The 25,731-nt window shown below is 38.6% G+C and overlaps 2 protein-coding genes across 2 annotated transcripts; one reads left to right on the top strand and one right to left on the bottom strand.

Annotated features, from left to right (window-relative positions):
* Positions 1-17,977, bottom strand: LOC140940483 (NADPH:adrenodoxin oxidoreductase, mitochondrial-like). Its single transcript, XM_073389458.1, has 16 exons — positions 17,657-17,977; positions 15,311-15,406; positions 13,654-13,776; positions 13,190-13,234; positions 11,154-11,222; positions 10,455-10,556; positions 10,061-10,150; positions 8,822-8,924; positions 7,775-7,826; positions 7,193-7,328; positions 6,825-6,887; positions 5,478-5,583; positions 4,892-4,936; positions 4,111-4,218; positions 2,351-2,416; positions 1-1,596 (listed from the first exon to the last, which is right to left on the bottom strand). Exons 1-16 carry the CDS (start codon positions 17,948-17,950, stop codon positions 1,442-1,444), a joined length of 1,653 nt encoding a protein of 550 aa, XP_073245559.1. The 5' UTR covers positions 17,951-17,977; the 3' UTR covers positions 1-1,441.
* A 122-nt stretch (positions 17,978-18,099) lies between these two features.
* Positions 18,100-24,307, top strand: LOC140940439 (GPN-loop GTPase 1-like). Its single transcript, XM_073389414.1, has 5 exons — positions 18,100-18,255; positions 19,565-19,806; positions 20,831-21,050; positions 22,273-22,516; positions 23,842-24,307. Exons 1-5 carry the CDS (start codon positions 18,109-18,111, stop codon positions 24,150-24,152), a joined length of 1,164 nt encoding a protein of 387 aa, XP_073245515.1. The 5' UTR covers positions 18,100-18,108; the 3' UTR covers positions 24,153-24,307.
* The last annotated feature ends 1,424 nt before the right edge of the window (positions 24,308-25,731 follow it).

Genomic DNA, 25,731 nt, shown 5'->3' with positions numbered 1-25,731 from the left:
GTATTTCTTCATCTACAAAGTTTTTATCTGTCAAGAGGTATTTCAGTTTTCAACTAGCAAAGAAACCTTTTAACATGACGTTAATTTGTTTTATTTTTCTTCTCTTGATGCATAGATTTTTTAAAAACAGTTGTTGGAACGCCTCATATTTGTGCTAAGATGCCAGAGAACCCAAAACAGTTCCGTCGTTTCATAGACAGGAAAATAACAACTTTCACCTTAGGCCTCCAGAACGCTGATATAGACTCTCTACAGCTGGTTAGTCAAGTGGTACAACGCAATCCTGGGACAAGACAAGCAAAGACCTTACACCGTTTGAAATGGTTGTCCCAACGCGTTTCTTGTTCTCCAGCATGGCGTTTTTGTACCACTTGACTGACCAGCTGTCAAGAATCTATTTTAGCGACTAACTGCGCTGCAAGGGCCCTTTCCGTTGCAGAGTCATCGACGAATAATAATGGAGTAGTCACGCCTGCGAATCAACTTTACATAGCAATCTCAGTGGGATCAGTCGTCAGAAAAGAGGGTGCCTCTGACCTGCTATTTTGACTAGTTTAAATTATCTATCTTACAAGGTATATTAACATCATCGGCGAAATGACGGTCGAACTTCTCCTTACAGAAACCTCTCTATTCTTGACAGTTCTATTGGTTCCAAAGACACCAAACTTCATCCAATTTCTGCCTCTATAATACCGACACCTCTATTACAGACAGTTCTATTGGTCCCAAAGACACCAAACTTCATCCAATTCCTGCCCGTATAATACCGACAGCTCTATTACAGACAGTTCTATTGGTCCCAAAGACACCAAACTTCATCCAATTCCTGCCCGTATAATACCGTCACCTCTATTACAGACAGTTCTATTGGTCCCAAAGACACCAAACTTCATCCAATTCCTGCCTCTATAATACCGACAGCTCTATTACAGACAGTTCTATTGGTCCCAAAGACACCAGTCTTCATCCAGTTCCTGCCTCCCTCATACACACATTTCTCTAGTAGGGACAGCTCTCTTTGTCCCAAAGCTGGCAAATTCTATCCAATTTCTGCCCTCTATAATACAGACTCCCCTCTATCACAGAAAGTTCTTTTGGTACCAGAGATACCGAGCTCCATCAAATTCCGGCTATGTAATATAAACACCTCAGTAATGTGGATAATGGGACATCTAGTTCCCTGTCCCTCCGTTTCTCTGTCCCTTTACGGTCTGTATTTAAGAGGTTTCACATTCTACTCAGACGTCATTTGAGTAACTATATGAAATTTCATTTAGAGACAGGGAAGAGATGAAGGTGGGGAGTAGTTCTTTTTAGTGACCGCATGATCTTTTTCTTTTCGTTTTTCTCGTGCAGTTTCATCTATGTGTTTCTCCTGCATTTCCTTGCATCAGTAATTGTGTTGAATTAATCAATGTTTTCAGTTTACTAAGCAGGTTCACTCAGTTCTATCCTTGTTTTTACGTTGATAGGCGATGTTAATCATTTCTTTGACGCTTATTATTTTTTCCCGTGGCTTTCCCAGTTCTCTCCCTCGTTCTTGTTCAACTTGATCAATTTTGTGCCACTGATCAAAAAACACAGGCCGGACACCTAAAAACATCAGTTAGAGGAAGGAAATTTAATAGATATAAAGGAACGATGACAGTTATTGAAACGGAATGGAGCTGGAACGGAATTAAATAGACAGTGAATATAATGGAATGAAATTAACTAAACAATGAACGAAATGGGAATGGCCTTAATAGACAGTGAACAGTGAAGTGGAATGGAGTGAAATTTAACTGAAAATAGACAGTAAATAGAATGGAAAAGATTGGAATGAAATAGAGAGTGAATGGAATCGAAAGGAATGGAATTACCGTAAAAAAAAGCAGTGAATGGAATGAAATGCAATATACCGTGAATGAGAGTGAATAGGACTGAAGGAGGCTGTAACGGAATGCGGCGATAGAGCGATTTTCGTATGACCTTGAAATGAAAGCACGCGAACAAAACGAAACATCAAACGAACGGAAATAGAGCGATTTGATTGGTTGATCGAAAGGATACAACGCGCGTGGCTTTTGGTTGGTTAAGCGAACGCTCGGGTGAAAAAAATTCATGCTCGAGAACTTTCTAGAAATCAATCGATACTTTGCTTTGATGTCATACTGCAACACGATTGGCCAATCAAACAATGCAATCTCCATATCAGGGTTTTCTCTGGCGGTAAAACGAAGAGTCAATGTTTTGATCTTTTCATCCATTTGCTGATAAAACAAATAACGAACACTTGCCGAAACCAATTTTCAAGGTCATACGAAAATCGCTCTATACGGGAATAAAAACATGAATGAAAACTCACCTCTGGAGATCAACGAGTTTGCAAGAGCGTAAAATCCTTTAGGGGAACGTTTCGTCCTTATGTTACCTTTAAATAGAAAGCGGACGAGTTTCAGCCTCGGCAACACTTGCGAAGACGATGCGAATTTCTCACTACCAAAGTACGGCGAACGCAACTCCTAACACCAGAGACAAGTCTTACAGCAACAGAAGACAGGCGATATTACAATGCAGACGAACAGTGTGGACAAAAAAATTGTATTTTTATGCACACTTGGATATCTTAAGCCTGCGAAAACAGCCGTCTCTCCTCGCTCTTCGACGCCGGGGACTCTTCGCCGTTAAAGACGTCTGCGCCTCAGCGACAGAAATTCCATACTGATGACCAACAATCTGTCCGGAATCTGGTCAGGAGCTATTACTATTGCTGCTCTATAGCTATTGTTTACGAGCGACAGACAAAAGACAGACGGTTACAAAGGTCAAATGTAAACGCGATGAATCTACTACAACAACGAATTTCGAGGAAACATTTGAGTTTTGCTAGTGCTCGTTCGCAGAAGAACACAAAACTTAACCAAAACTCGACCAGGAGAAATATAAAATCCAACAAATTTTTATGCCGATACCCTAAAAGTAACTTGGGAAGCTTTGATTGACGTCACGCTAATAAAACCCCGGAGATCCACTCGAGTGTTGGCATTATATGGCCACTTGTCCGAGTGGCAATTTAATTGACTGTCAAACAAAGACGCATTAGTTAACAACGATAATACTTAATCATATTATTATCAGCAAAAATGGGGCAAGAAATTCGCCCAATGGCTAAACTAAGTTATAAAAGCATAGACACATGGCAAAGAGGGATTGGGGGCGGAGGGGGGGGGGGGGGAGAGATGTAATCGCAGTGATGGTGAAAGCAAGAGGTAGCAAACGCGGGAATGCTCTTTTATACGAACACTCCCTTGGGGCGATGAAAATGATTGGCTCTTGAAAGAGAGGTTAGGTTGACACCAGTCAGATTACCAACTATGCAGTGAGACAACAAAGCCATGTAGTATCGATATAAATAACAATATGCCGTGACATAATGTTTGGTTACATTTAGAACCCCCAAGACTACCGGATTTATTATTTCAACATTGGTTTACATCATCAGTATGGAATTTCTGTTGCTGAGGCGTAGACGTTCCTCCTGGTGAAACGTACCTAGAGGGGAGGAGCGAGGAGAAACGGCTGTTTTAGCAGGCTAGGATATCTTGCGAAAAAAACGAGTTTAACCACACGCTGCTCGAAGACCGACTTAAGTCTTTAGATTTTAGATTCTTGCAACCGTGGATTGCTTTGCTCTTTGAAACAACAACTACCTCTACAACTGAGGAAACTCTTAAATGCGGAAAACATGATATACCTGTCGGATATCTGTTATGAAGTATACCAGTGGTAAATATTCTTGGTGGTACTGAGTTTAGACCGCACACAATCTCTCATTTTCTTGAAACGTTATCGGTGTAGCACGCATGAGAGGAGCCGAGCCGCGAGTGAATAAGGGCGTAAGCCACAGGAGGAAACAAAATAAGAAGCGTTTTTTGTCCCTACGCGCTCGCTGTCACTCGAGGGGTGTAAGAGAAAAAGCGGACAGTCCATACTGAGCTGATTATTATCATCATTATCGTCATCATCACCATCACCGTCACCGCAACCTTGATCGTCATCATCATCAACGTCATCGTCGTCGTCGTCGTCTTGTCGTCGTCGTCATCATCATCCTTTTTTACTCACCTGACTTTAAATCCTGCACAACAAGCTCCCCAGTCTGAAATGCATCATTCATCGTTGTAGCTATGACACCTACTGGACCATTTCGCACCCATCCACTACAGTAAAGTCCTAAAGAAGCAGCAGTACCATAAATTTCATAACAATTTATAAACGATACGGATTGAAGGAAGTTGATTTTCATTTCAAAACTATAGCAGCTTCACAGGCGCAAAACTTTAATTCTTTCACGGAGGGAAGTCACTACAAGAAAAAGCAGCTTCAAACTCAACAGTCCGCTACAGCGGTAGGTTTTCCGCCCTTAGCACAATTTACATGTTCCAATCTTGGCAACCGTCACATATTTCCCGCCCTTGTTATTGGAAACAGAAGCATATTTTTCCCGCGTAAACACCGGTTAAATATTTTTAGGGCGTTGCCAGGGTAAGTTGTCGTACGGCGTCCTGCACAGGTTCTACGTAATACTTTTCTCTTCTCATTAATCCACTGAAATCCGGTCAATTTTGAGATTTTGCTTTTGGGTTTTGGGTAATTTTCAGAAAACAAGTCAGTCTAATTCACAGGAATGTCAGAGAAACGCCGAGAAGTGCTTATTAAGAATGAGTAACTGCACAATACTCTGCCACTTCCAAGCTGAAACATGAAAGAGCTGGATAGGCGAATACACAGTGCAAAATCTGATACTTGGATACGAAGTGAATGCGTACTCGCTTATGCACCTCTGTTCTTAGGGGTTATTTTAAAAGTGGCATGGTATTCAACAATTGAGCCAAAAATATTTTACCTGGAATCAAAGGGGGAGCTTCATTGCATGACTCTTGACTGCCACCTTTCGAGACAAAAAAGAAAAGATCAGATTTCTCTAACTAAGTTTTAATTCAGCTACTTTGATAACGACTGAAAACCATAAGAAAAGGCACAAGGAATCAATTTTCCTCGCCTATTTTCCTTGTTGTTTCACCCCATATAAAAACGCAGGCGACGAAAAGAAACAGTCCCCCCGGGGAAACAACGACTCAACTCAGTGCATGTAACTCCAAGACCACCAGCGAGTACACAAAGAGTTGAGTTACTTCCCTGAAACGTCACAGTCAAGGAAACAGCCATTACTCTATTGTTTATCACTTCTAAGCTCACATCTCCAGCAACCATAAGTTTGAATAGAGTGTTGGTGTTCCTCGTGTTGGTGAACGTTCATCAAGTATGAACATAATAAAAAAGCTATTGGGAGTGGCTCTTGACAATACATGAAACTGAGAAATATTGAGGTTTTCTTGCACTACACGCATCAGCTTTGATAATTCTCGCTATTAGGCTCAGCAGCCTTGTCCAATAATATTATTAATTGTACGTGAAAACTGAGTTCAAACCTGTGTTTATAACTCTGCCATTTATGTTTGGTACTACCCCTCTTCTCTTGTCAAAAGGAATTTGATCGTCGATTGGGATGCTTTTATATCCAATGCTACGAAAAACCTGCAAGTAAACAAATTCAACAACAGATACAGTTACCACTCTCCTGTCACCGACATCTCTCCTCGTCCCTGTTGGCTCTCAAAAATCAGCCCTGAGACTTTCAATCAGTACCCTAATTTACGTATTTTATTTAAGAATACATTAAGGCTTAAACTCGCTGCCTCTCCACTTCCAGCACCCTACTGTATATGAATATAAGGTACAACTAGGGCATTGCCTTGATTAATAGATTGACTGATTGATTGATGGATTAAATTACATTTTATGACTGACTCGCGAGAGATTTAGGCAGCGTTCATACTTGGTGCCCGGGCACGGTGCCCGAGTACGGTACTCACTGGGCACTAAAGTGAACACACCATTTTTTCAAGTACCCACGCTAGAATTCGGGCACAGTGCGGGTGCCTGAGTACAAGGTCTCAACTCTGTACTCGGGCACAAAAGTGGGCACCAGCTCCCTGTGTGAACACAATTTTTTGTTCTCGCTACTAAGCTCATGTTTCAAAATGGCGTCTGACAGGGCGAAATGGAGTAACTATGTAGACAGTCTCATATCGGGTACTCAAAGTGTGAACACAACACCATTTTGTGCCGGTACCCAGCACCAAGTGTTGACAGCCCCTTAGAGATGGAAGGTCTATCTGATCAATTGATCAGATTATATTGTTATGTTAACTTAATTTTATTCTATTGTAATCCATTTTTCACTGCATACAAAATAATACCACAGACACAAGATAGCAGCAGGGGAGGGACTAGAAGGGAGTAGAAGAACCATACGGGCTAGTCCACCCAATTTAAAAATAAGTTACTTTGTAGAAAAGAAACAAAAAGAAATTGTCAGCAAAAGTAACACACATAAATTGTTAATCACAAGTAACATGTGGGCGATCAATGATCAAAGCCCATTATCTTATTCTTATAAAATCTCCGCAATGTTTTTTGAAGCAGGACAGGCTATGGACTTGAGTTGTAAGGTTGTCGCGTAAGTTATTCCATGTTATGTTGTGTTATGCTATGCTATGCTGTGCTGTGCTGTGCTATGCTATACTATGATATGATATGATATGTTACGTTACGTTATATGATATGATATGTTACGTTACGTTACGTTACGTTATGTTATGTTATGTTATGTTATGTTATGTTGTGTTATGTTATGTTATATTTTCACTTATATTATATTATTGTTCTCTTCCCTGGCCAGCTGAGGTCATTAGTTAAAGTAGCCTGGGACTCACCAGCCCACAGGGCAAATCCTCATATATACCAGTGCCTCTTGCTTGAATTGATCCATCATTTTGCTGTAGTGATGACAAACAAAACATAGTTATTTGTTTCTCCTCAGAGCCGAGTCACTGGTTTCCACGCTAAATGACGTCTGAGAATTATAACAAGTGCAGAAAGTCCATATTGATGACAAATCACTCACTACAGATCTGAGTAGTGTCGCATCATCAGTATGGAATTTCTGCACTTGTTTCTCAGACGTCATTTACAGGGAAACCAGTGGTGGCATCGCCAAATGTTGGCTGTTTTCTCAGGCTGCAAGTCACCCACTGCAGTTAATGCTTGTCATTCAATAATAGAATGTTCAGCAAAAACATACCTCCACTAAATCATTGATTTCAAATCTGACTCCAGATAGTTTTGCTCCGCCTGGTGCTGACAACATCTCAACTGGACTCCTTTGAAATTTTAACGTCCACTCCTTATTAGCAGTCTTCTGTGAAATGTTCTCATCCCTTCCATCAATGAAACAAATGTAAATTTATACAATATTATAAGGCTTTGTCAAAGAGATAGAAAGAAAAATGGTCTCTCAAAAATCACAAAATGTGGCTATGGTTTATAATTTGATCTAGTTTTGGTCATGTGATCCCCACAAAGCTTTGTGTCCCAGGATTTGCAGTTATAAGTTGGGTGTTCGTCTAGTTTGTCAAAAAGAAACAGAGAATCAACCTAGGTTAAAAAACTTTAACTGGAATTTAATTTTGACCTGTAACATGTAATGAAAGTGTATGTGGATAACATTGCATGTGTTGTATGGTTAAAGTCAGTGTTATCACCAACCTCATTTTGTGGAAACCACCCAAAATGAGACTTTATGTGACTGTAAAAAAGGATGGTGACGCAGAGGTTGTTTTGAGCTGAAGAGTTTCATAATGTGATAATAAAGAGGCAAACTTACAGTGCTGTCTTGCACATCAGTTCGGTGAGTCTTTTCCGGGGTCGTGGAATGCCTGTATTAAACAAGAATCAATCAACACAAAACAGATTAAGTGTTAAGTCCATTGTTTATGGCAGGACTAAATTCATGCAACAAAAAACCTTAGGATGTAATTGGAGCTTGCGATAAAACTACGCTATGTGACGCTTTGGGGCTGTCACATTCTTGATTTGTCACATACTGTGCTAAACATTGCTGCAAATTCTTTTTTTGCCACTTTTTTCTCCTAGCAAAAACATAATCAGAATTCTTTGCCTTTCTTTGTTTTAAGTGAAAACAAAAGAAACCTAATGAACCAGAAAGATCCAAGTTTATCAGGGAAAGGAATTTATTAATTACCCTTACCCTTTTTCAACTCTACTTAAAAAAAATCATTTCAATATGTGCACAGCTAACTATGAACCCACAGTCATGTTCTTTTTTGTTCTTACAGTTGTCAGTTATCTCCTGGCTCCCAGTTATCAGTGTGCAAAAAAAATTGTGTCCAGTAGCCTGGGACTAATGGCTTTTGTTAACAGGTTAGTAAATTGTATCCTTAACTTGATGGGCAAGTGAATTTTTGTTAATTAAAATGACTCTTTAGTACATGTTACAATCTTGGACAAAAATGTTAAGAAAAATGGATGTTAAGATAAAGCTCTTGAAGGCACTGGCAACTACAAATACTACCCCCTCCCCCCAAAAAAACAATGTATAAGTCCAGGTGGATCATTTCTGACCTTGACTAAACAACTTTGACCAGGGTGGGGCGAGGGGAGGGGCCATAGCAGTACCAAATCCGGGGGATACGCATTATGTGGGTAAGAAAGTGCAAAATTCTTAACACTTTTTGTCCTAGATGGTAGCTACAGCCTGCCCAAATGGCAAGCTCTAAAACTGACTTTCTTTGCACCCTGAGTGATGTCAACTGTTGGGAAGCTTTTTTTAGAAGGAGGACAGACACAACTGAGCACAGTGGTAAATATAAGATAGATTCGACTTGATCAGCTTTCTTTTATACTGACTTACTTGTAATCTTTTCTTGTATTGGTTTGAAATCTTCTGGATCAAACACAGCTTTACAGCCAATTAATTTTGTCATTTCACGTAACTCTTTGATGGTAAATGCTACCTAGACAAATAAAATATTATATTATTTAAGAGGCATATGAAAATCAAAAATAGTTACAGCAACTTCAAAGAACATGCAATTCACTAATTTCTAGTGCAGTAGAATGTAGCAATATTATATGCATACAATATCTTTGGATAAGTGTCTGGATAATCAAATAAATTGCAGTTTTTTAATTTCAAGAGCAACCCAAGGAATCATTCTGGTCCATTAAATAGCCTGAAGACAAGCTCTCCATTGTTTTGGTAAGTGCTAAAGCAGAAAGGTCTGAAAATGCTGCTCTCATTCTCCACAAAATTGTCTCCTGAATACTAAACTGAAGTCTGGTCTCAGTCAACTGAATGATCCACAGTGTTTTTTGCAGTTTCAAAGGATAGAATTCTTTCCATGCCTGTTTAAGTGATACATTAAAGCAGTAAAGTGCCATGCATTAGAACACTTTTGAATCCTAAACATTAATTCCTCATAGGATACCTAACTAATAGTTGTCACCATTTGATCAAATGCCACCATTAGATATACAGGCTGGTAACATAGAGTCGAACCTCTCCACAACGGCGGATGGAAGAAAGTGGTTGATGTGGAAATGTGGCCATAATGGGGAAGTAGAGGGTGCAATATGGCAATTTTCTTAAGGGGAGTACAACGTGTTTATTGTGCCAAGTTCACGCCTACTTTATGCCATAATGGTAATCCAATCACACGCACACACACAAAACTTAAATAATGTTTTGAATCAAAATGTTAACATGATAAAATGAAAAGGGGTTCACAACATCTGCTATAAGCATTGTAGACAATTTATGCTTACTGCATCAGAATGATCATCAAATTTTGCCACCATTCCTGACTTTCTTGTCAGTTGGTGAAAAAAAAAGTGGCCGTTGTTGAGAAGTTATTTTGGCAGTTGGGGACACAGTTTAGTGGCTGTTGCCGTTGTGGAGAGGTGGCTGTGGTTGAGGGGTCTAAACAAGAGCCAATGTATGAACTGTCCGCCCCAAAAAAGTGGCCATTGTAGAGAGGTGGCCGTTGTTGAGGGGTTTAAACAAGAGCCAATGTATGAACTGTCCACCCCAAAAAAGTGGCTGTTGTAGAGAGGTGGCCGTTAGTAGAGGTTTGACTATTGCATATCTCACCTGTAATGGTCCTCTTCTGCCTACAATATGAACTGTTTTCACACAGCTTTTCCTCAGTCCCTCTATAGCATGTTCACATATGTCTGTTTTCTGCATCATTAAGGAACAAAAAGATAAAAGAACTTTATGATGATAACTTTAACAGGCATGGCTAAAGGCTGCTCAGGCCTAATTGCCAATATTTTTACAGACTGGGGAAAAAAGGAATAATAACATGGAAAAAAAAACATGCAGCTATCTGTCTGTCCGTTTGATTGTTCAACTGATTGTCTGGAGTGTCTGTCTGCCAGTCTGTCTGTCTGCCGGTCTGTCGGTCTTTCTGTCTGTACATCTGATTGGCTATCTATCTTTCTGTCACTCTGTCTGTGTTTTAAGTGAGTTCTGAATTAATTACCTCCAAACGTTCAACAGGACTGAGCAAGATCCTGGCAACATCAAGGGCAACATTTCCTTGTCCAAGTATTACTGCTGTCTCGGCACTCAAGTCTGGCTCTAGCTAACAACAAACATGTTATGTGTACAATAAAATCAAACAGAAGTGTCGCATTTATTTCCTTGTTCACTGACAGTAGTTCTAGCTAGTGACCCTCAAACACACCAATATCCATCTCTGGAAACCCAAGGTCCACAAATCAGGACAAAACATTTAAGGGAAAATAACCACAGGTAAGCCACTTAACGTGACGAACAAGAATGCCCCTGGCACTTAATATTAGTCAACATTTTCTTGAAACATCCAAATTAATTTCCACTCTTTCTATTTGAGGGAACCTTTTTTTCTGAGCCAATCAGAAGTAAGAAAGCTTTTAAAATGCAGTTGGAATTGGTTTGGTAACAGTATGTGCCCAACAAGGCTCTCACGTTCTTCTTAAAAAATTTTGCAGCAACAATATCCTGAAAGTTAACCCCTTGGCCTTAATGGATGACGTAAAATTAGTCAAGTTACCAAAATACTATAGATAGTCCTAGATAATAAGCTACTGTCGCAAACTAAACATATGAAGTCACACCACAAAAAAAATTAAATCAAAGATGTAAAACATTAAAAATATTGTATGTGGCATGATATCCATTACAGAAAAAAACACCGTACTTGAGAATTAGCAGGTAGTCCATTATACCACTCTACAAATGCTCTTGCTGAATATACCCCATGTAAGTCCTGAAACATAATGATATTATTAACAACCAAAAATTCTTAGCCAACTAACAGACTAACCAACCCACCAATTGAATGAAAGACTCGTTGACTGACTGACTGACAGTTGGCTAGTTAGTCAGTCAGTTGAAAATCTGTTGTTCTGCTTCGACAAAGGGTTCATGCTTAAAACATCAGTCTTTCAATCTTTTTTACACTGATATTCTTTTTATCTACTCAGTTGACTCACTCTTTAACTGATATAGTACCACAATAATCCAGTGACTGACTGACACCCAGACCATCCACTTACTAACAGATTGACCAGCCTTGACTGACTGACTGACTGAATGACTCTTTGAGTGACAGATTGACTCACTGACTCACCACCCTGCTAACTGACTGACTGATGGCTATCAGAAAGTTTAGTGACTCACTGATTGACCCACTCACTCACTGACTCAACAATGAAAATGCACCACTTTTTTATTACAAATAACATTTCCATTTCCATTGTCAAAGCTGTTTTATTATTTTCATCTAAACTACACAACTGCTACATACTGAAAAACTGTCTAACAGTAAAAAAAGGCAAAATGACCCAAGTCAATCCAAATGATTAGACAGACTGGACAGCCTAAATTATATTATTACAGGGTTCTCCTGAAAATTTCCAGTTGAAGGTAAAAACTGAGAAAATTCAAATGTGAGGGCTCACTGGAAAGTGCACTTCAGTACATGTACATGTACATTTTGAATAACCTGGAAAACATTTTGCATCATTTTCTACCATATGTTTGCCATCACACTGAATGAAACAATTTATTATGACCCTTTAAAAATTAGGTGGGTTTACACTAGACCCCTAAGTGCACTTGAAGTACACTTCAGTTCAGGTGTTCTTGGAAACCACTTGAAGTGCACTTCAGTTCAGGTGTTCTTGGAAACCACTTGAAGTGCACTTAGGTTTTTGCAAGAAATGGAGTTCACACTCAAGTCAAAGTTAACAGTTTTGGAGGGAACTAATCTTGCTCTACACAGGAAAACGCTGCCTTGCATTTATTTAGTCAAAACGTCTCCATATACAGGAGCCGTAGACAACAGCAGTCATCTTGAACAGTACCAAAACAAAAGGATAAAAATGCAACCGATGGTTTCATCTTATTAGGTAAATCAAAGTAGAGGAAACCTTCTTTGATCTTTTTAAAGCCATCCTCGCCAATCTTTTGAGCTCATTGCTTCAAGTTTTTAAAATCATATTCCAGATGTTGTATTCTTTTCTTAAACAGCTTAGGTAAGGTTCTGACACTTTCAACAAACCTTAGTACTGCAGGTAGACATGTAAAACTGGTTTGGACGGGTTGAAAAAATAAACAATAAAGTGCATTCAATGAATCACAAAATGGGGAAATATCCCTATTTGTGGAATATATGTCATTTTGTTTCCAGGGCCAAGTATGGTATTAACAATGTGTCTGTCAAATCAAAAGCCTGGAGAAAACATGAAATTTCCAAACCAGCTCATGGATCAGAACCGAAAAAACCTACCAATATTTCGTGGAGATCACTGAGTATTCTCATTCATCATTTCTTGCTTGACCACGCGAGAGAGTTAAGTTGTGGCTCGAGATGATTGACACTTTGATCATAAGATTCCGACGCTATGATTGGATAAGTGCAGTCTCAAGGAAGGTTTTGACCTTTCTTGAGATTACACTTCAGCACTTTGAGACTTTGAGGTTTCTGTGGCAACTAAGTACAACTAGTCAAGTGAAACAAGACCCGTTCACACACAAGTTAGTATCAAGTGCACTTCAAAATACTGCACTTCAAGTGCACTCGACAAGACCAGTGTGAACCCACCTATTATTATCTTTTGAGTAGCCTGCACTGCTGTTTGACTAGATGGTGAATCTCACCATTCACTGGTGCATGCTTCCAGAGAACCCTGTCAATCATTAGTAAATTTTATCTTTGTTTTACACATGTACCTCACCAGGTATTCCAAATGTTCTATCATCTTCTGCACCATAACACTAAATAAAAACAAACCAAATGAATCTACCTGTGAGAAATGCAGTAGCCAACTTTCTGTATTAAAGTTGAATCAGATGGTTGAAGAAACTTTCTTTCACAACTACTGTCCAATGACAGAAATAAAAATTTATACAACCACAACAATGAAGACAGTCCTAACTTGTATCACATAGCCCCAGTATGTGTACACACCTTTAGACTGTTCACAGTCCCTATTTTTTTTTTTTTCGTAAGATCATCAGGATCAAGCGCTTACCGATATGCACATCCATCATGGTTTCACATATGTAATGAGGGGGGAGGAGTTAGGGTTTAAAGCAGTGAAAGGAAGAAGGAAAAGAAAGTTGAGCACAACATGACAATTGACCCACGTTCTAATGTCAAGGATTGCAGACCACAATAATATTACTACACTCACCAAAATAACTGCATCATAGGCTTGTAACAACTCTGAAATATTCAAATCCTTCCCAATGTTTACATTTCCAAAAAATGAACATCTCTCAGACTGGGCTGTAGATGAGAACTGATTTATGCAGTTCTGCAATAAATTGACAAGCAACTAGTTACAATAAACAATGAGCTACAATCCAGAATGCAGTTAATTTTCTTGCATCCTCTATCATCTACATGAAAGCTTTGAATATGAAGTACACTGTAATAATATATTGAGGGTGGACTATTATATAAAGAACACTTTTGACCAGTCTATGTAGCTCTTAAATTGCAGAAGGATATCTCTACTTTTGGTAACAAGACAAGAAAATAGAGAAAATATAAAAAAAATGTTAACATCTATGCAAAAAGAAGTGGCACATGACTTATATGCACAGTACTTGTTGCAAGGCAAAATACCAGTATAGTACCACAATACCAAGTTTTCCAGAAATTCCAATGATTTAGATATACACGACTAATTTTATGGCTGTATTGGCAATATCATTACCAGAAACAGCAAACAATGATGAAATGAATTCATTTTGGCATGTAGATTCTTTAGATTAATTTTTATATGGTCCATTCCCAGATGTAAGTCAAGAATAAGGATTACTTTGCAACCTCCCAAAGAAAGGCAGCCATACTGTCTGTAGAGTCCCTTAGTTTATAAAATTTAAGATATTTCACCCAGCATTTTACTGTACATCTAAACTTGTCAGCTGCATGAAGAGTGGGGAGAATTTGGGAATATATTTTGAAGTCTAGGCACTGCACAGGGACAAGGTTGCAATCCAACTCATTGGAACAAAAAAAGTTTGCTCACTATTCCCTGATTTTTCCATGCTGTCTGGATGATTTTCACTCTCATTTTACATTTTCATTGCAATGAATACTCTTTGTTATCAATCTCTTCACGTTATTTTTATCAAGGAATCTATTTTAATATTCCTTACCAGTATTCTGCATAAATTTTCTGAATCAAACTCTCTTCAGTACTTTTCACAAAACTTTGTTGCAAAATTCTCTGATAAAGAGAGAAGAAGTTATTATGTCATGTTGCTATGGTAGCAAAATTTCTGGATGACAACAAACCGAAAATGTCACTCAAAAAGTCACACAGTTTCAAACTTCAGCAACCTTGTTCAGTTTCATTTGATTTGTCAAATGTTGGCGATATTTTCTGGGGTTAAATCCAAAAGGACCGTATCTAAAATCAGAAAAAGAAAAAGGAAATTGTTGTGCTCCTTTAAGCTGGAGCATGAAATTAGGAAGTTTCATGTTGCGGTCATGCATGACGGCTAAGAAGTGTACAGGAAAACTGTGAAGCACATGCAAAAGTTATTGAATTGCTTATATAAATCTGTTGCTTTTTTTGCCATTCTTGTCGCCGTTGCCGTCACTGTCGTTGTTGCTTAACCTTCCTATTATGCTAAAATGGTAACATGACATCACACTGCTCCTCTCTATTCACTATAAATGACTTTGTCAAGAAGGTTTTCCCTGACTTTGCAAACTTTCTTGAAATTGAAATTTTTTCCCCTGCCTTTTCTATTCCCATGTCACTGAACCATGAGGTAGATTCACCTCACAATGTTCTACAGTGTACATAAATGAACAAGCTTGCTGTTAAGTTGTACCTTTGTTTCAGGATGATCAGGAGCAATTCCAAATCTTGCTAAGCCAAACGGAACAGGAAAGCGTTCATATATGTCAATCAAAGCATCATCATGGGACTGCAGATAATAAAAGGCACTTACTTCATTATTATTTCCCTTATATGGTTACATACATACAGTCATACATACAACCTTTATTTATACACAATATTAATTCAAAGCTACAAGCTTGTGGGGTCATGTGCAAAAATTACAAATAATTAACAATTATTGGAAGAGGTTGAGCAAAATATAATGATTTGTCTGTGGCAAGCAGATCAATTTATTATTTGCCTCAGCCTTCGGCTTCGGCAAATAATTGTTCAGCGAGACACTGACAAATCACGATATTTTGCGATAACTGAGTTCAATAATTGTTTTATCATTCGATCACTGACTTTGTTTTTATTTCCCTCGGGAAACGAAGTGATCTGCCATTTTTCACGCAAGAGCGATCGCAAGAAGGAGAAAAGCACGGTTTCCTTTACGCATGAGCAGAATATTATTTGCAGCCAAACACAGTTGGACAGCATTGCCCATGAGCAGACCATTATTTGTAGGCAGTTATTTGCAGGTCACGTGGCGGGCTCTCGGCCAATGAAAAGAAAGAAAAATTTGCTTCGAATGATAAAATAAAATGTTAAAAGTTATTAGTACGAGGGAATAAATATGGTTAAATATGGTTGATAACTAAAAAGTAAAGTGGCTACCATTAGTGCAAAGGTAAAGCCTGCACTCGAGCCAAGAGGGCTGTCAGGCTGAAACTTCTGTTTTTTGGTGTGAAGCAACTAGAGATATTTCTACCCCCCCCCCTCCCCCAGAAAAGATGCTAGTTTATCACAGGGTTACCCCAGCATTAAATTCACCGCAAGCCATTTGTTACGTGCAGTTTAGATTTTTCACATTCAATTGCCTTTTTCCTTGCAACACATTATATTCAAGGAATATATTTTCTGATGTTTATGGTTTTCTGAGACTCACAGTGTCTTGCTGAGAACACAATTAACCTAATTTAATATCCTGGCAGGGCCTGAAGCAGTACCTATACCAACCAACTTTTCCTGAGTCAAAGCCAGGTGATTTTCATTTCCATATAAGTTGAGTTTCTCGGCAACTTCTGAACAGTGCTGAAGACATGCCCCTGCCTCTGAACATTACTAAAGAAAATTTATTTTTAAAGATGTTCTGATGATTTCCTAAAGTTGCCGAATGTAGCAAAGCAAAGTGCCAAATCTTGGATGGTGCCATCTTGCTGAGATTATCAATATATCAATAGGTATCATGAGATCTTGCCAAGATCAAGCCTTTCACCGGACTTTTTTTTCAAATTTTCATGTTAATGGTTGTTGTCCAGAATTGTGAATTACGCATGTGAATTTTAATGCATGCATGCCCTTTGTCATGAGTCTCTCGATTTCACGGCTCTCACGAGTTGGCAACTGATTTCTCATACTTTCTCATATAGTCAAACTCCAAAAAAATCTTGGAGTTGTAGGCTTTGTTTCCAAGTTAGATATCAATAGATAGCCAGCTCAACCCAAAGAAAATGCTTAGTGGTTGCATTTGATTACATTCTTTTAGCCTACCCCGACTTACTGCTGCCACCAAATGTGCAGACTTACCTGTTTCCCCTGTTTCAAGATGGCCACTGACAAAACATAGAAATCACAAAACCTAAATCGTAAAATATTGATCATATTGTTTACAGCTACAGCTTTAAAGTGATGTGTGCCTTCTAATACCCATAATCCCTGCTGTAAGTCCTTCCACTAGGAAATTTGGGACATTTCACAACTTCTTACCCATTTCTCACTACTTTTCCAAGCTCTAGGTTCAGAATCTCACTTTTCTTGCCTTTTGGGGGCTGGTCTGATGTGGATCAACATTTTCAATTTGCAGGTGTGGAACACACACATCATGGGTGTGAGTTGGCAGGTACATCACGGAGTCTAGGGCCCAGTTGTTTAAAAGCTGGATGGCGCTATTCACTGGATAAGTATATATTAGAGAAACCAATTGCATTATCTCCTGGATAGAGATTTATCCTGTGGATAGCACTATTTATCTTTGGAACAACTGGGGCCAGAGCTCTAACCACTAAGCCACAGTGCCTCCCAAAGTGCTTTAGTGTGACCTGAATATAAATATGCATGTGCACTGTTTTTTTTTTTATTTTTCATTTAAATTTTATTTTGATTTTTTGTTTGTCTTTTCAAAATTATGCTAGGCCGTTCTAGTCATACAAAAAATTTACTCTGGTTCAATGGGCCAAACTCAACTTTCATAGGAGGGCCTGGCTAGACAGCTGCTCACTTTAGAACTACTGACCTTCAAAATTTGTTGCGCAGTGTAAAATCCTGCAGGACCACTACCCACAATACCAATATGAGGCCTGTCTGACTCTGCTGTCATACAATTAAGCTTGCGTGAAACTGTTAGCCATCTAAAGACAGCCCTTCCCAGAGGAGGAGATCTACAGTGAACTAGGAAGAGTTTGGAAGCAAGGCACCTTCCAAGAGCGATCCACATTTTATAAGTGACTTCAACTTGTTTAAGATCTTTATATCGACCTAAACAGACCAGGGGAATAAATCTCTTCTGAAGTAAACGGCGATTACACATACATTTCTAAAGGAACAAACTGTGAGTACTGTGAAAGAGGGAGAAGCAAGCGGGAACACAAAATGAGCCCGCCATAGAAGTGATGTTGAACAGCGATCTACGCCTACCACACGATATATACTTCATGTAAGTTCTTATTCGAGTAATAGATCACAAAGATGGCGGAAGCAAGCGGCGGTGAAGAAGTGACTTCTAATTCTGATGATAGAATTGCAAAATCAGATGACACAGAATCACATCAAGAGAAACCCACTTGTATTTTGTGCCTTGGTATGGCTGGATCAGGAAAAACAACATTTGTACAGGTATTTTTAAAGTTCTAGGTTCCTGGCCTATTCTAGTTTGATGACTGCTGCATGTGAACGTTAACGTTTACCATATTGCCACGTGCTTTAATGCTTTATGAAATATTCCTTAGCGCGGATCTAGGATAAATACTGACCGATTTCCTAAATGATCGCCAAAGGCGCAAGCCTCTAATATAATGGGATCTGGGGGCATGCTTCCATGGCAATTCTTTGAATTTTTAAGTCCCCTTTCCTGGGTTTCTGAGTCATTCAGACAGGCTATTGGCCAGTTTCATTCTACTCGGATGAAGCCTTGCAAATCGGCGAACTATTTCATTCTTGATTTCAACTTGAAAAGTTTTTGCGGGCAAAAAGGGGAACCTGCAATCCTAATTTCCAGGTTGTTATCATGCATGCATTGCATGTATGTAGCCAGCATCCATTTGGACCTCCAGTAAGAATGTGTGGAAAGCACAGAACGCAATTTGATCACGCGCATTTGGACCTTCCATTACTCGTAATCTGATCATGCAAATTTGATCACGTACCTTTTTGACCATCTGTCACGTGAAACTTTCACAAAGCACAGCACTAGAACAAAAGCATTTTGACCTTCGATCATTGTCACCCGCACTCTGAAACCTTTGGTTATTACTAGTATATATATGTTGTAGTTAATTTTTCATCTCAGGTAATTTTTTTTTTTCTTTTATTTCAACTTCATTAGCATACATTAACATAACCAAAAACAAAAGAAATCGAAAATTACCTGAGATAAAAAATTAACTTTAACATATATATATGTATAAAGGGTGCAGACAAAAATTTGAGGGTTCGGATTCCCATCATCTTAGGGGGTGCGGATAAAATTAATAAAATGGAACGTCCCTTGAAGGAATTTGATATTTTGGATTGAAAGCCTTTGCAGTTGCCTCAGAAATCTGCCACTTCATAGCCCTCAAGCTATGACAGCAATAAAAGCATTTTTAATTTACTTTTGCTCAAATTAATCAAGAAGTTCCCTTGCTGTGATTTCAGTTTAAAAAAATGGTGGTGGTGGGGGGCGGGGGGAAGATTTCCACTTGCTCCATTCATTTATTATGCATATGAAAATTTCATCTTAGAAAATGGTGAAAAACAAATTGTCCTATGTGAAATGGCAGCTAGAGAGGTTTCATTAGAATAATTGTTTGTCACACTTCAGGATTTTTTTTTACAGTCTCAAAAGTTTTTACTAGACTCCATCATTAACTCTGGGTGTGAAAAAGATCATTTAACAAATATAATTGTAAAATAATTTCTGAAACTATGTAATTACACATTTCAGAGACTCACAGCACACTTGTACACCCAGAAGGAGACTCCTTATGTGGTAAATCTTGATCCTGCTGTGAGAGAAGTACCCTATCCAGCAAATATTGACATCAGAGATTCTGTCAACTACAAAGAAGTTATGAAGCAATACAAACTAGGTCCAAATGGGGGAATTGTCACATCATTGAACCTGTTTGCAACAAGATTTGATCAAGTTATGAGTTTTTTGGACAAGAAACGTTCAACTGATTTCAAGTAAGCAAGAAATGTTCATCTTAGAATGAGTCATTTCTTTGAGTAATATCACGGCTTAAAGTTATAGGTAAATTCTCTCATTCTATTCCTAACAGCTTGAATGTATAGTAAGTCCTAAGTGCCGCATCAATTTGGGCACACATTTCAGTATACGATTTTGTTGCATTGATGATCATATGTTCACTTGTTAATTTGCACAAATTATAACTATTACATTAATTTATTTAACAGGTTCCATGCAAAAATGTTCCCAAACCGCTTCATTATTAATGTAAATCATAAATTTTTTGTAGTATTAGACACCTTTAAGGTCAAAGGTGAGTTGAAAATTTGAAAAATCACTTGCCATTCAGGCCAGCTGTAGCTGAAATTTACCACCCCAGAGCAGTCATAAAGGCCTACCAACTCTCTTCTTTTTTTTTTTGGTTGCTTGCCTATTGGACAACTCTCGATCATGACATGCTTCATTAGCCCCAGGCTAACAGACAGCTCTTTTGTCGTGCCCTGCCTATGTTGGTCCACACAAAAAAATAAACTGCACTAATAATTAGTGCATTAGTGCATTAGTGCATTACTGTGCATTTTAAATGATACTTTATTGCTATATAGTATCTCTCTCCTTCCCAAAAAAATATTCTTGGATTGTGCTTGTTATCTTTTTGTAAATGGAAAAAATAATGATAAAGGTGACCAATAATCAGTAAAAAAATGGAAACAGAAATGAGAATATAATGTTATTCATCATTGTTTGAAATGATATCCTTATTACACTGATATGTCTCATAGAACTCCTTTTAAAACTGATCATGACATTTCAACCAGTTACTGCCTGTAAAGCAGTAAGCAATCAAAATGTCATGATCAACATCAAAGTTAGTAGTATAAACTAGTATAAGTTGGTATTGTTTTAATAATTGTTGAAATTATGAAATGCGATAGTAGTTGTCTAGTTTAGTTGCAGGTATCATTTGATGTAGTGCAATATTGTTTTTTTTTATTATTCATTATGGCCATTGTATTCCAGATATGCAATATTTGACACGCCAGGCCAGATTGAGGTGTTCACTTGGTCTGCATCTGGAGCCATTATAACTGAAGCACTGGCATCATCATTTGCGACAATTGTAGTGTATATAATTGACACAGCAAGGAGTACCAGCCCAGTTACATTTATGTCTAACATGCTATACGCTTGCAGTATCCTGTACAAGACAAAGTTGCCTTTTATTGTTGTTTTAAACAAGGTGAGTATTATTATATTTAGCCTCAACTCTGCAACTCAGTAAAAAACCTTCTTAGAGACGAAAAGTCATCTGACAAGCAAATAGTCCAAAATTCTTCAAATGCTTCCACAGCCTGGGCCATTGAGGATGTCATTTCAACCCCCAAGATTTTTAAGTTTTCCTTTCTGGCAGTGAAGCATAATCATGAGGCAGATACTTCTGAAATCATGGTCTGATGTACTACAAAAAAAAAGATGATCAATGATGCACTTAAGCCAGGGTCAGCCAGGGGGGTAGTGGTATACCAGTATACCCGCAAAAAATTTGCCAAAATACCCAAAATTCATCCAAATATACCCAAACGAAGGTAGGTATACTTTATACCTGAAATTCAAAGAAAGTGATATACCGAATACCCGTATTTAAGCTGCAATATACCGTATACCCGATTTAAAAAGCCCCTGTATACCGTATACCCAAAAACCCTGGCCGACCCTGACTAGCAAAGTACAAGCAGTATGAACTTCGCACGTACTCTCTCCTTAAAACAATAACAACTGGTCACCCCTGCCCAGTGGTTTTAGAAAAAATCCGTAAGAATTTCTTTAATCTTTCAAAATACTGCAGATATGAATCAAAGCGTTGTAGTATTGGCTTCCCTACAGGAATGCAAATTAACTTCAAACAGTTTGACCAGCAATGTTTAACTCTGGAAGACACTAAACTCCTGGGCCGGGTTGTTCAAAGCTGGGTTATGATAAAAAAGGGTTAGTGCAAAATTTGGATTTAAATATGAAGGTAAAAAAAGCAACTCAATTTTAATTCATTTTGTCTACAATTATTGGAAGATTGGACACTCTAAAAAGAATACAGAAATTATCAGAGAAAATGCTTTTGAACAAAAGAAAAAGAAATTGGGATTAAAATTTAACCTCGGGTTAGCACTAATCAGCGGGGTTTTTGCAGGGCTCAAAAAATTTCTCGTCCAGTAGTCCAGGATACACTTATGTCCAGGATTGAACTCTAGCAGTTTGTTCCTAAAGATAGAAAAGTTTGACAAGTTTGTAAAATAATAGATGCAGGAAGACACTTTCAGATCCTCTATAAACAAAATTGTTAGCTAAGATAGGGAAGAATTGGCCCCAGGCAAGAAAAATGTGAGACAAGCTGGAATTCAAATAATTTTTTTTCCAATCCCTGCATGCATAGACCCGTAGTTTTAGTCATTCTTTCTTATGTTTAGACTGACATAGTGGACCACAACTTTGCTGTTGAGTGGATGCAAGACTTTGAGGTTTTTGAGGAAGCTCTAGCACAGGACACATCATACATGTCAAGTTTAACAAGATCCATGAGTCTGGTATTGGATGAATTTTACCAAAACCTTCGAACAGTGGGCGTGTCTTCAGTGACAGGAGCTGGTATGGATGAGTTTAAAAAGGCTGTGGATGATGCTGTGGTTGAGTTTGAAACTCAGTACAAGCCAGGTAGAAAGGGTCTTTAAAACTTAAGAGAAAATATGAACATCCATTTTCTGCACACTCTTTTGCATTCAGTTTTTATGGTACAGTGTACTGCCAGAAGAACTCCTTTCTCATATCTAGGTCTTCCATGCATCGATCTAAGAATGATTACTGCCAACTCAGGTCGATTATTTCATTTCCATGGCTCTAGATTAATGATTAAAATCTAGTGAAATAAGGTTTCTGAAGAATGCATAAAAGCTGTGTTGTAGCCAAACAGAAAGTATCACCCTGAGATCAGTTGCTTTATATATTGCACAAGAGATTTTAAGTGAGTTTTCTGAAGCCCTGTTGGCTCTGATTCTGTTTAAACTGAGAAAAAACAAACAAACAAACAAACAAACAAACAAGAAGAAAATATGAGTTGTCATATTTAGATCCTGAGTTTGCAGTAATCGTTCTTAGAATAGACCATTTTACAGTTGTGATCCCAGACTTTTAGTGAACATAGGGCTCTGGTTGACCTTGTTACAAACCTCTTTCCTTTTCTTATGAAAATTATGTTTAAAATATACCTGTTGGCATAAGAACAACATGATTTACATAATAAAGCAGGAAGGGTTGTATCAAAGCAACGTCAACTTCAGCCTCGTTTTCACCTGTATCTGTATCATGGTCAGTTGATTAGAACAACTCAGTCCTGATTCTCACGTCTCACTAGCAATTATTAGTAACACCACATTACATACATTGATTAATTCTGTTTATTATTACTTTATTTTTATTATTACTTCCCTCTGTAGTCTGTTCCAGGTGTTCAAACTGTGGGGATGGTGCAAAGATACCGTAAAATTCTGAAAATAAGCCCTGGGGCTTATATTTTTCAAAGGCCCTTTTTTGAGGGGCTTGAGGAGAGAAATTTGCATTTCAAAATCGATTGGGCTAGCCTTTTAGTTGGAAGTAAATTTACCGTTTTTGCTTTGTTTTGCTTTGTATTTGAGGGCTATTTTCCAAGTACAAGCCCTCAGGGGGCTTATATTTGGACGTGGGTTTTTTGCGTTACCAGTTTGGGGGGCTTGTATTTGGAGGGGCTTATACATGGAGGGGCTTTTTTTTGGAATTTTACGGTATGTGATGTGAGAGGGAGAAACAGCAAGGGGAGGGGGGGTGGGGTAGGGAGTGAACGAGTGAGTTCCCTCCTCTCTCCCTCTCTCTCTCTCTTCCTTCTTATTTTTTCCCGCTCTCTTCCTTCGTGTCACACTCCACTATCTGAAAGCCTGGAAAAGGCCATTCTCCCTTTGAAATATGTACCTATTATGAAATTCTGGCGTATCGTTAATCTTCTTCAGAATATGAAAGACTGAAAAAGGACAAAGAAGAAAAAGCAAGAAAAGAAAAGGAGGATCAACTGAAAAAAGTAAAACAGGATCTAGGTGCTGGCAAACCTGTTGCGATGGAAACAAACCCAACTGGTGCCCAGGCGCTTGCATCCATGCATGCGACTCCATTCCACATCTCCCTAGGGGCGGACTTAGACAGTGATGATGACGAAGGGACTGGGGAGGAATTTGATGAAGAAGAAATGAAAGAACATGAGTCATTCAAGAGATATTTGGAAAAAGAGAAACTAAAGAAACAAGCTGGTACAGACCAAGAATAATGCAAATATTGAAAAGAACATTACGAGTTGGCAATCTCTACCTCGACAGCGTCCTTGTTTGCAAATTCTGTGAGGTTATGAGGGACAGGTGATTTTGTCTTGTCAAGTGGGAGCTCGCCCGAGCGAATTGCGGTCGTTTCACCCGGACTTAAGTTGATTTGGCCGATGACATAGAACACTCTACAACTCGGAGAAAATGCTTGTTAGAGATGTTATTTTAGTTAAGCTTGGATTTCACATGTACAGTCCTATATTTACGTTTGTTCCTTGTTTCAGAGAACAAAAAAACATCAAGTAAAACGACTGAAGTCCGGGTAGCCTGTGAACAGGCTCTCTGTTTGGGAAAAGGGTGAAAAAATCACCAGGAGGGAGAAGGGAAAGTCCCTTCCCTCTCCTCGCAAACAGAGAGCCTGTTCACCGGCTAAAGTCTGGGCGAACTGTCCTCAGGCGAATCGACATTCTGGCGAAACGACCTGATAGCACAGGAGTGTCTACTCCTCTTGTCATTGTAGACCTTTACCAAGTGCCCACCTCTAGGTAGGCTAAGACACTCAAGTAATCCAAGACACTCAAGTAGGCCAAGACACTTAAGCAAGCCAAGTACCCAACTAGAAGAAAGACTGCACTATAAGAATCTATATATCGGTACACTATAGGAATCATATATGAAGTACCTAGCCATTTCTGTCACAAGACTGCTGCTCGGCACTTTCACACATTTTAACAGGCTACCACACATTTTTTTATAGCCTCAATGTCGTTTCAACTCTTTGAAAACTTCTGGGAACAAAACACTGTTTGCATGCCATTGTTTCCCCTTTTCTCAAATAGGCCTTGATACATGGCATACAGCTTTTATGCAAAACACAGATACACACTCTACTATAGACAACGATTAACTTGTTGTATTTCCGGATGCAGGAAAAGCGAAACACCTGCTACGCCAACTCTCTTGGTTTCACAGTGTTAAAGGGATTTTCCCAGATATTAGTATGCGTTGGAGATGGAATGTGGGTAAATTGCGTTTGACCTTCACCGTTTGACTATTAAAAAACTTGTGATATAAACTTGCTATGGATGTGAAATAGACTGGAATAAACGCAGTGAAAAACTCCTCTCTAGCGCCCTTTGATGTACTTGAAAAAATCAAAAATGCTATTTCCTACCATTGTGCACTATAAGATTTGTGGTTTCTAGTCATCTCGCCACCAAACCATATCGCCATATCGCCGATATAAGATCGACAGATTGGTGTTTGTCATGGCGGGATTGTTCAGTGGCGAGATAACCGTAAACCCAAAAGGTTGATTGCCATTGCGAATAAGCACCACCCTGGAGGCATGAAAAATTGCCCACTCCAGAAAATACCATAACATACCATAATGCTCTTTTTTTGTCACACCAAAATTTTGCATAAGCATTGTTTTCAGTTTCTCTTGGGGCCATTTTAACTGCTTATGCAAAGTTTCTGGATGACAAACAAAGAGCATTATGGTTTGTTATGGAATTTTCTGGAGTGGTCAATTTTAATAACCACTGTGGCGCTAATTCGAGTAAATACTCTTACAGTCTCTTGTAC

This window comes from Porites lutea, chromosome 6 (genome assembly GCF_958299795.1).
Source record: "Porites lutea chromosome 6, jaPorLute2.1, whole genome shotgun sequence".
NCBI lineage: Eukaryota > Metazoa > Cnidaria > Anthozoa > Scleractinia > Poritidae > Porites > Porites lutea.
This window is presented reverse-complemented; position numbering and strand designations above follow the sequence as displayed.

Coding starts and splice junctions, on each gene's coding strand:
- LOC140940483 (XM_073389458.1), bottom strand. CDS start 17,950: ATGTGTAATCGCCGTTTACTTCAGAAGAGATTTATTCCCCTGGTCTGT. Junction 7,827..8,821: donor AATACAAGAAAAGATTACAA/GTAAGTCAGTAT, acceptor TGTTTAATACAG/GCATTCCACGACCCCGGAAA. Junction 6,888..7,192: donor AAATCAATGATTTAGTGGAG/GTATGTTTTTGC, acceptor TCATCACTACAG/CAAAATGATGGATCAATTCA.
- LOC140940439 (XM_073389414.1), top strand. CDS start 18,109: ATGGCGGAAGCAAGCGGCGGTGAAGAAGTGACTTCTAATTCTGATGAT. Junction 21,051..22,272: donor TTATTGTTGTTTTAAACAAG/GTGAGTATTATT, acceptor TCTTATGTTTAG/ACTGACATAGTGGACCACAA. Junction 22,517..23,841: donor TGAAACTCAGTACAAGCCAG/GTAGAAAGGGTC, acceptor AATCTTCTTCAG/AATATGAAAGACTGAAAAAG.